The following is an 11678-nucleotide window of genomic DNA, read 5'->3' on the forward strand; positions in this document are numbered from 1 at the left end:
TCAATGAAGTTAAACAAACGCAACCTTAAACACATCAAGAGATGCAAGGGCAGGCTAACAGTCAGGAAGGTGTGGCTGATGCATGTTAATGTAATCAATGTAGCCTCGATCCCCAAATGTGTTGTTTTTTTGAGTGGTGCTCTACCACTCCCTTACGGAGCTATATGTGTGTGCCTGGCTGGGTGGGTCCGAGCACGGAAATAGCATGGTTGTTTTTCACCACCTGTGCGCAACCCTAACACAAACACACACGCACATATTAACTGTAATTATGATGATTCCGGGTGTGCCAGTACAGTACAGTACAGTAGAGGGACCCCCACGTGGTAACTTATCATTTCTCAACCGTTTCGGACGTGGGGAACCCCACACAGAGTTGCACCACTCACTTCACACGGGTGTGATTTTTATTCATAGCCATGTTACTCCACCATGGTTTCGTAGGTTTCTTGTTTCCATTTGAATGGAGCGGATTGTTATAGAATTAGTCATAATAATTTGGCTGCTATATGTATACCTTTCAAAACAAAGAGGCTATTGGAGCAGAACTTGACATTTCATTTCCTGATAAAGCCACAAGAGCGTTAAGTTAATTTCCCTTATTCGTGTAAGAAATCCCCTAATCGTCAAAGTCAACTAAAATAAAGTTGTAATGATAGAATGTGCTTGAATGTGAAAGGGGAAGTGTCTAAATGAGATCACTTTGAGAACCACTGTAGATCTCATTGTTGCTATGCAGTATATGGAGTTAATTTAGTGCCAAGTGTGCCAATATTATACATGTGTTTAAATAATTTACATATTTTTTTTGTGGTGCACAAAAGCCTCAAAGTTCTAAAACGTGTGAATAATATTGGCAATACAATTATTAACTGTTTAGGCTACGTTTGTACAGCAGTGCACTGTGACTGGGGAGGGAGTCTGGGAGATATAGCCTACAGTGTGCATTCTTTTTCTAATGATCATTGTAATGTCCTGGTGTCCAGAGCAGAAGAAGACAGACGTTTTGTTATATTTGTGGACAATCAACATCTGTCAGAGAATAGTTTTAGCCCATACTAGCCTACATGTTTAAATGTCTCCATGCCTTATCAACATGAGTCAGACATTAACATATTAGCGCCCCTCACTTCACGGGTGTGATTTCTATTTGTTATGTGGTGTCATAATTCAACATAATGTTGACATGGAACATGACTATCAAGAAAATAAAAGCACGTCATGACATCATGAGGTTGTGGTATAAGGTAACGCGAGCCGCGCGCACCCGCGTTAGGTTTACTGTACATTGTACACATACCCGAGTGGAATAAGTAAGAGAGTGGCGACACGCTTTGATCTCGCCTCGCCTAGGGCTATAGTTCCAAGCATTGGAATGTGGAACTATCCCATTGAGATAGAATGAGCACTTCCGCATTCCATTGTTACAAAAGGGGAGTTAGTCGCCACTCTTTACTGTTCCACCCGGCATTGCACAATGACAGGGGAAAGGAAACACGGACGCGCAAATATAGGTGTTGGTGACGCGCGCGGCACGGCGCGCGCCCCCGCTCATGACGTCAGCGCTCCGCCCGCCTGTTGGTCTTTTTCCTCCTCACAGACTAGTTGCCAGCGGAACGGAACGGGCGGAACAAACACACACAGCGAAAAGAATGGCCTCAGCCCTGCCCGCACATACCAGCCGGACGAGATGACCAAACTCCGCCGAACTCCACCGTGTCGTCGACAGACACGCAGAACACTCCGCTGAAGTCGCCCCAGCGACGCCCTGAACCTGAACGACACAAACCCCCCGACAACAAACAACACCCCGAGCGGGGTTTTCCTTTCCTATAATATAGGGGGGAGCTCCCGAGTCCCTTTATTAATCTAACCCAACCCAACCAAACCAAACCATGGAGGACATCAACTCCAACATCAACGCGGACCTGGAGGTGCGGAAGCTCCAGGACCTGGTGAAGAAGCTCGAGCAGCAGAACGAGCAGCTCCGGAGCCGCTCCACGCTGCTGTCCTCCTCCTCCACCACGTCCTCCTCGTCCGGGGGGACGCCGAACCACGGCAGCAGCAGCAACAACCACCACAACCAACAGCACCACCAGCAGCAGCAGCACCACCACCACCACCACAACAGACCCCACAGCGCCGGCTACAGCGACTCCTCCCCGGCGGCCCTGTACGCCGGGGTGGGGTTCGAGTCGAACAACTCCCTCCGCACCACGTCGCTGAGCCCCAGGCTCTCCTACGACGGCATCAGCTTCAGGAGGCCGTACGACGGCGAGGGGGCCACGGCCAATACCACCACCACCCCCATGTCCATGTCCAGCCCGCTCCTCTCCGGGCTCTCCCTCTCCTCCTCCTCCTTCTCCTCCGCCGGCAGGAACTCCTTCTACAGCACGGACACGGAGGGGGAGGCGTCGATCCTGGACGAGGTGGAGATCTTGGACCTGGAGGACATGGACTGTCTGCACGAGGAGGAGGACAGCTGGTGAGTGTCCGTCTGAATGACACACACACACACACACACACACACGGCAACAGCAGCAGCCAGTGTCTCTGGTGACGGCTTTAAACTGCCGGTTGTCGCGCAGCTGTTCTGATCTTGAGACTATAGTAGCGGCAGTACTAGCCCCATTTGGACGGGCTATTCTAGACATTAGCGGCTTGCTTATTAGTCACTGTGTGTGTGTGTGTGTGTGTGTGTGTGTGTGTGACTGACTGTGTGCCTGCCTCGTGTGGAACAATAGCCCCAAAACTCTCACTGTCTGACGGTGTCTGAACCTAACCGGGTTCATTTAGTGTCATGTCATGGTGTGTGTGTGTGTAGTGTAGTGTAGTGTAGTGTAGTGTGTTGCTTGGCTCGTCACATCATGTCATGTGGGGCGCTGCCAAAACAAGGCTGCTTCGATGACGTACTATAGTAGGGCACTGGCAGCATACTTTCGGTCACGCTGCCATCTATCACTGATCAGCGAATGCACCGGATTGTATTGCAGCAGCAGCAGCCATAGCATTTGCATTGAACTGTTACCTACCCTATATACACGTTCACCACAAGGCTGCTAGCAATGAGCACGCAGGCCTCTTATCTCTCCCCAGTGATTTGGGTGAGTGTTTACGTTATGATGTAGTATAGGACAGCAGTTTCTAATATCCTGCACCTTTTTTTTGAGTCTCGAGGACTCCTTTTTGCGCACCCAGTTCGATATGCACCGTTTAGAAACGCATCTGTTATAACGTTTTTTAATCTCCAGGACCCACAGTCTCTTCTACACTGTGGAATCCTTTAAAATGCATTTAACTCTGACAAATACAAATGGAATTCAATGAACCCCGTCTCTTCCATTTGTCCTGGAGTTACAGACCCTCAACTGTCCTTTAGGACTCCTATTGTTCCCCTTGGTCTGATGTTGAGGGTTAAACCACTGGCCAGAGAACTCGCCGGTTTTTTCCGACTCGACCGTGTGCGGTTTAGTGCATTTTAGTTTTACTTCACCTTTATTTAAATTGAATTGTGGGGGAGAGAGAGAGAGGGAGGATAGTTGTTTAGAGTTTGCACTAGACGAAGTAGGAATGCTAAAGTTTAAACGAGGCACCGAAACAATGACATTCATTAGTAAACAATATCCTGAAATATCATTGGTAGTACTATCATTGGTATTCACCTTTTTATTCATTATCTAGTACCAACGATGTACCTGATTGTTACAGTGATGTAAATAGGTTTTCCATGTAATGGGTCCTGGGACACCAGGGGTGGTCTTTTAGATGAGTTTATTATGAGTCCTACTTAAACCGTAAGAGTACAGTACAGTACTGCATACAGAGTATTGCATCCCAGGACCCCTGGAGGGTGACATGATTGCGTCCTTTCTCAATTTAGTGAGTCTCTAAAGGGCCTTGCAAACTATAGGAGCGATAAAACGTGCCTTAATAGTTAATTTTCAATGAGACCTGCGTTTTTTGCTCGGATAAGTCACGGCAAGCGACAACAACGCAAGCGTATTTACGTTCGCACGGCCCCCCGTGGATTTGTTGAGCACGTGCTCGTTACGCGGCACACGCCCCGCGACTCACCGGACCTGGATTCTGTTTAGATTTCAACAGACCTGGAGGAGACCATCATATGTGTTGATCCAGGGCGACAACAACGCCTGCGTTCCTCGCTTCATTGCAAGGCCCTTAAGGATGCAGGATGCAGGCTATTTGCATCACTGTTTGTTATGGTTTTTGCTGTGGAAAGGACTGTGAGGAGATTCGATGGAGCTCAGTGACGCACTGGGAGAGGGTTATGTTTTGCCAACTGGGAGAGAGGGCCACCATGTGGATTTAAAACATCCCATTGGGGACAGTATAGTTGCCTCAACAGCTACGTCTCCTCCTTTCCCCCGTAGACCGTCCGGTGTCATTTCATTTCACACAGTTTGCCCGAAGGGAAGGCCACAAACAATGTCAGGCAGTCTCTAAAGCACAGTAATGGTGCAGCAGCAGCATCACAATGCTGTGTCTTATTTTGCAGGATATTTACTACACTGCTGTGCTGCGTGATCTTACTAGTTACGATGATCTACATCCCGTTCTGCTTTAGCTATTGGAAAACAGCAGATCTAACAAGCTCATAGCGCAGCACTGAGTGCTGCGCTACAAGCTTGTAGATCTGCTTTTTGTTGAAAATGTGTCGCAAATCTTATATATATTCTTTCACAGCAAACGTTTTTAGCTCAAATCTTTGCATCTGGGGTCCCTGGTACAACACATTTTCAGATGGGGGTCGGCACTCGGCAGCGAAATACAGATAATTCTGGGGGTCCTTGACATGGAAAAGGTTAAGCACCACTGACATAGAAACATGAGGTTTTTCAGAAAACTGTTAGAAGCATTTTTTTTTTAAAATCGGCCTCAGGTTTAAATGCGATATATTGGGGGATGACTCCTCCTCAGTCTGTCACACTCCTTTTTACTTTGAAATGGGAGACTCGACTGCTATATGGTTGGATTTGAGCTGCTCGTCTGTCTTGTCTGAAGCCCTAAATCTCTGGCCCGGAGTGAAATCCACCGCCGCCGAACCGGGAAGTTTTTCGAAGGGAGTCGGGAGACGCGGCATTCCACTTGAACCCACCGTGGGAAATGGTCAGACGACAACATGTCGCAACGCGCGGCGTTTCTGTAAGCTTGTATGTAGATCGGCTATTTTACGGCGAAAGAGATTTGGTGTATAGAGGGAATAAAGGAGTGGCGTACTACTATCCACTACCCAGGTCAACAAAGTCTGTATGTGTTTCCTTAACCCATTTTGACCTGACATCAGATTCTAAAAAAAATGTCTTCTACGTCCTGACAGTTTTCTGAAAAAAAGCTATGTTTCTATGTCAGTCGTTCTTCGATTTTTTTCAAAAATAGCAGACCTACAGGCTCGTAGCGCGCCTCTCGGTGGCGCGCTATGAGCTTGTAGATCTTTTGAGCTTGGTCCTCATTAGCCTATATATAGGACCCTCGCTCGTTCGGTCTCTGTGGTCATATGAAAATGCCTTATTATCTCTTATACCCGATGGTCCAGAAAAGGTAGGCCAGATGGAGAGAGATGAGGCCACCGCCTTTCAAAAACATGCCATCTTGTTAGTGACGTTGGCAGTATAATGGAACAAAGGGCTGAGTACTAGGCCTGACACAATTATTACACCATAATCGTCATAATCGCAATCATTTGAGGTATTAAATCACAATTATTTTGTCTTAGGGCCGATTCATACTCCTATTTTACCGCTGTTTCCGAGCTGTAGTGCCGAAATGATTTCGGCTCGTCAGAAAATTTCAGTAGCACCGAAGAGACGACTTTAGGACGGTACCCGCCCCCCCGAACCTCAAATGACGTCAAATTGTAGGCTCTACAGAGCCGAACCGACTTTTATTCGGCTATAAAATAGGAGTATGAATCGGCCCTAAATCGTGTCCATGTTGGGGGGAGGGGGTGGTAGGCCTGGCCACAGGCAGGCCAGGCCACAGGCAGGCCACACTTTATTTTTCAGTTATTTGTCATTCGTTGCCCTGTGCACATTTTGAGAGGCGCTAGCCTAGCCCCTCCTATACACAGCCTAAATGTCTGTCTTTAGTTCAATGTTTGTTTTGTTGACGATGAAGGCAAAAATGTACGTCACGTAATGTGCCTCGTTACGTCTCGTTGTCTCTTTATTGTTAAAAAACAGGTTAAAAAACAGGCAAACACAAGTGTGGCCTGCCTGTTTTGTTTCACGTCACCATTACGTCACCTATTATTAATCGACGACACGAGTTAGACTTTAATATTATCAGCGCCCCTCACTTCACACGGGTGTGATATTTATCACGAAGCCTAAAAAGGCAAAGGGAATTGTCATTTTCGGGTCAGAATGGGTTAAGTCCAGGCTTATATACTACTTCACTCACTGACAAAGCCACTGACCACAACCTCTCTCTCTCTCTCTCTCTCTCTCTCTTTACAACACGTCACCAAAGTGACTCTTGTAGATCTGCTATTTCTCTTATGAAGTGTTTGACCAAGACAAACGCAAGGCTTGCGAGGCGATTACGTAATGATTGTGTGACTGACAGACGGGCCTTTTTATACGTGTTGTCACACCGCTTTACGCTTTGTTTTGTTTCCTCTTTTGAAGCCCGCAAAAAAAACCAGTGCCTGTTGCTCACTCTGCCCTGGCTCTCTCTCTCTCTCTCTCTCTCTCTGCACTCTGCATTAGATCTGTATCTGGGTGGGATTATGCACAGCCGCTATCCGCTATGAAATCCTTGCCAGGCCTTGTCATAGACTCTCGTAATCCACTAATTAGCGTCAACAGTAGATTAGAAGAGGTCACGCCGTCACATGTGTGCTGCGGTGCTCTGTATAACCACTTTATTTATAACCACTCTGACCTGAGATCAGATTCTAAAAAAAATTCTTCTACATCCTGACAGTTTTCCATTCTGACCCGAGATCAGATTCTAAAAAAATGTCAAGTCGCTCTTCGATTTTTTCCAAAATAGCAGACCTACAAGCTCGTAGCGCACCACTCGGTGGCGCGCTATATGAGCTTGTAGATCTGCTATTTTTCAATAGCTAAAAGCACGACATGATGCTAACGCCAAAATGGGTTTAAATGCTTAGTATGAGGGATACAGTACAGCGGCCTTGTGTTCATGGAACGGAAAGATTTTCATCATCTGCCGATTATTTAACCCATTCTGACCTGAGATCAGATTCTAAAAAATGTCGTCCACATCCTGACAGTTTTAATTCTGACCTGAGATCAGATTCTGAAAATGTCTTCTAATGTCATTGTCAAGTCGCTCGTGGCGCGCTATGAGCTTGTAGATCTGCTATTTTTAAATAGCTAAAGCATAACGTAATGCCTAACACCAAAAGGGGTTTCCCGCGCAGAATGGGTTAACACTGGAGAAAACTATGGTTAAGTGCATGGAAATCACCTATGATAAATTGCAAAAAACTAGTGCTTAGTTACTTCTCTGGTTTAAAAGTATGCCTAGTACTTCTCTGCTTTAAAAGTATGCCTAGTTCTTCTCTGCTTTAAAAGTATGCCTAGTTCTTCTCTGGTTTAAAAGTATGCCTAGTTCTTCTCTGGTTAAAAGTATGCCTAGTTCTTCTCTGCTTTAAAAGTATGCCTAGTTCTTCTCTGGTTTAAAAGTATGCCTAGTTCTTCTCTGGCTTAAAAGTATGCCTAGTTCTTCTCTGGTTTAAAAGTATGCCTAGTTCTTCTCTGGTTTAAAAGTATGCCTAGTTCTTCTCTGGTTTAAAAGTATGCCTAGTTCTTCTCTGGTTTAAAGTATGCCTAGACTTCTCTGCCATAGCACGGCTAGGCCTGTAATGTTACTCTGCATGATGTAACCAACGCTTCCCCTGTGGCTGAAAGCTGCTGACTCAGATCTATATTCCTGGTGGAACTTCTTCTCTTCTCTCTCTCTCTCTCTCTCTCTCCACTGCTTTTTCTCTTTTTTAATCTCGTCGTCTTATTTTACTATAGCATCTCGATAAACCGGAGTTGTCATTTCAATCTTTTCAGGCTCTATTAATCATCGCAGCTGAATAAGCACTGCAGCTAATTGCTTTGGCAGAAGATTAAGGCTTTTTTTTTAAAGGGCCTTCTTGATCTGATCACACAGCAGAGAAGTGTGGATGGGTGTTCCAGTCGCAGAGACAAAGGGCTCCGATTTTCTGCCAAGTCTCGCCTCGACAAATGAGCTCACATTTTGAGTGCGAGTAACGCACACTTTCAAAAGAGGACGCATTTGATATACAAGTTAATTCAATCACAATATTTGAATTACGTGTGAAATGGGGATGCACCGAAAGGGACATTCTTGGCCGAAACCGAATACCGAAAACAGTTGGCCGAATATTATATATCTTTTAAGTTTTTTCCTACCATTGCTGGCCGTATACCTTAAAGCTACCTGATTTTATAAATGGTTATGGCAAAACTTAAACTTAAATAATAACCACTATTATGGGCCCATAAAACCTTTATTCAGCTCTTTTTAAATGCATTCATTGCATACACTATAATGGTGATATATTTCTGCCTATTCGGGCTGAAACCGAATAGGCCGAACATGCATTTTTTTTGCCATTTTCTGCGGAATATTTTCTGCGGTGCATCACTAGTCTGAAATGATCAGAATCGGCATCTAAAATGGGTTCAGATTCAGTCGCGTAATCTACGATTCTATAGACGAGTGTTTCTCAAGTTCAACCCATTCTGACCTGAGATCAGATTCATACGAGGTTTCCACTGGACACACACTGGTCTGATTATAACCCATTCTGACCCGAGATCAGATTCCAAAAATGTCAGTCGTTCTTCGATTTTTCAAAAATAGCAGACCTACAAGCTCGTAGCGCGCCACTCGGTGGCGCGCTACGAGCTTGTAGATCTGCTATTTTTCAAAAGCTAAAGCATAACATGATGCTAACACCAAAATGGGTTCCCGTTCAGAATGGGTTAACTAGCTCACAACCCATGTCTCGATGCGATGCGCTGTGAGCTAGTTTCAAATGCCGTGCTAGGCAGTGTTGATTTTGTCGACTAAAACGAAGACGAAAAACCTTCTCTTTTTCACCGACGTAACCTAAATAAAAACTAAGCTATGATGACTAAAACTATAAGACTAAATATACTGACAATTTTGTCAACAAATAAAAACTAGACTGCAATGTTAGGAATAGTGGACAAGAGATCCAGTATGTCATTACTTGGTTGCATGCTGAAAAACGGCAGATCTACAAGCTCACAGCGCATTGTGGACCTGCTATTTTCAGCGAGTGTCAAATCAGCCATTAACGACGGCATCAAGGCCCGCCAAAATACATTCTAGTCGACTAAATCAGCCGTCGATTCAGTCTACTAAAAATCGTATCATATTTTAGTCGACTAAAACTAGACTTAAAAAGACATTCCTGGTGACTAAAACTAAAATGAAACCTATTCAAAAGACTATGACTGAAACCATTTTGGTGTTAGCATTATGTTATGCTTTAGCTATTGAAAAATAGCAGATCTACAAGCTCGTAGCGCGCCACCGAGTGGCGCGCTACGAGCTCGTAGATCTGCTATTTTTGAAAAATCGAAGAGCGACTTGACATTTTTAGAATCTGATCTCGGGTCAGAATGGAAAACTGTCAGGATGTATAGAAGACATTTTTAGAATCTGATCTCAGGTCAGAATGGGTTAAATGCTAGGTAAATGCAGCCGCTTATAGCCTTAACCTTGCTTCAGTCTATAGTTCCCCCTTCAGTGTTTCTGATCATGACACAATAATACACTGAGCAAGCAGCTGCCCCCCCTCAAGCCAAATCTATTTCCTGTTGGAAATGACCAGGTCACGTGACCTATTGATTACCATTATCACATGCAGCCTAGTGCCCATCCCATCCCATCCCTCCTCAGCAGCATGCTGTACTCAATGAGATTCGACTGCCTGCAGGTATCGGAGAGAGATGGAGCAAACGTTTTGTATACGTCACAATGTCAACTTCTTCATGCCGGGGACCCCCAAATTATTGACACTTAATTACCCCCCGCCGACCCCCCCATTTGTAGAGTTAATGCATAAGAGTAGATTCTTATGGCTCTTCTAGCAGTTGATTCTCAACCCGTTTTAATTTCAAGGACACCCCCCCCCCCCCAGTTCGACATGCATACAGTGTTAATTTAACTCTGAGAGTGTACAAATGGAACCAAAATTTGGACCTGTCTCTGAGTTACAGACCCATAAGGGTCCATTTGCTACGAGCTTCTAAAGTTCTAAGAACTTGTAGGTCTGCTTTTTTTTGAAAAAATCGTGAAAATGTGCCTCAAATCTCTCGAGCACCACTGATACAGAAACATGAGGACTTTTTTTTTTTTTTTTTCGACGTCGGGCCTAAATGGGTTTAACAAGAATGTAATATAATAATGGTCAAATATGCTAAGCGCGTGTGTGTGTGTGTGTGTGTGTGTGTTTTTATTCGTTCCCTCCTCCCAGGCTGTATGAGGCCAAGCTGAACAGCCCCTTGCAGAAGGCCCTCAGCCCCATGGTGTGGTGCCGGCAGGCCCTGGACAACCCCAGCCCTGACATGGAGTCCGCCAAGCGCTCCCTTCTCCACCGGCTGGACCTCACCATGTCAGGTACGGTATACTCTTCAAGTCCACGATTATATAATAATAATACTAGACAATCTGACGATGTTCATCCTCCCTTCAGCCGTACCACCACTCTTCTTAGCCACTTCTCCATGAAAGTCAGAGGTTCTTTATACTCTGGAATTCACACATGCGCCTTATTGCCAACTCCTCGTCTTCACTCTGTCACTTTAAACGTAGATTGAGGGGCCAGCCTCTTGAAGTTATACCCTCTCCACTTGATTCTGACGTAATGTAGCCTTTATTGTGCATACTCGGACATACTCGGACTCAGACACACACAAACACACACACTTCACAAGTGTAAATAATGTATTTCTTGTTGTTTTTGTTATTTTCCATACCTATGTTTGATTACTTTGTATTACTATATTTGTATATTAACTTTGGTGAGAACCACATATAAGCCCTCCCTGGGTTTCTTTTCTCACCTGCACACACTTTTATTGATGTTACCTTTTTGTACTGTTTTTATTGTGCAAATGAACTAAACTAAGGAACTGGACAGAACTGGACAGAACTGGACATAAACACTCCATGGAGTCCAAAGTTCTCAAGTCGACCAGATTTTTGATTTAGTTTTAGTCTTTTTTGAATGGTTTTAATTCAGTTTTACTCACATTTTAGTCACCTGGAATGTTTTGGTGTTGGTCTAGTTTTAGTCGACTAAATATCATATGATTTTTAGTCGACGGAATCTACAGTTTGATTTAGTCGACTACAACCTATTTTGGCGGGCCTTGATGCCGTCTTAATGACAGTTTTCACACTTGCTGATAATAGCCGATCTACAAGCTCACAACGCTGTGAGCTTGTAGGTCGGCTGTTTTCACCATGCAACCAAATTGTAAAATGACTTATACTGGATCTCTTGTCCACTAGTCCCTTCCTAACATTTTAGTCTAGTTTTTATTTGTTGACAAAATTGTCGGTATATTTAGTCTTAGTTTTAGTCATCATAGCTTAGTTTTCATGTAGTTTCCATGTAGTTTTTGCCAGTGGAAAAAGGT

The 11678-nt window shown here is 44.7% G+C and overlaps 1 protein-coding gene across 1 annotated transcript in view; it reads left to right on the forward strand.

The window, feature by feature from the left end:
- The first annotated feature begins 1515 nt into the window (after positions 1-1515).
- slain2 (SLAIN motif family, member 2) overlaps positions 1516-11678 on the forward strand; it is an 18140-nt gene continuing 7977 nt past the window's right edge. The window contains exons 1-2 of the mRNA XM_080770581.1: positions 1516-2485; positions 10511-10653. Of these exons, the coding sequence (XP_080626707.1) occupies positions 1896-2485; positions 10511-10653 (733 nt within the window). The 5' untranslated portion in view covers positions 1516-1895. The remainder of the gene's footprint in view (positions 2486-10510; positions 10654-11678) is intronic.

This window comes from Protomyctophum bolini (genome assembly GCF_963924005.1).
Source record: "Protomyctophum bolini genome assembly, chromosome: 8".
Classification (NCBI taxonomy): Eukaryota; Metazoa; Chordata; class Actinopteri; order Myctophiformes; family Myctophidae; genus Protomyctophum; species Protomyctophum bolini.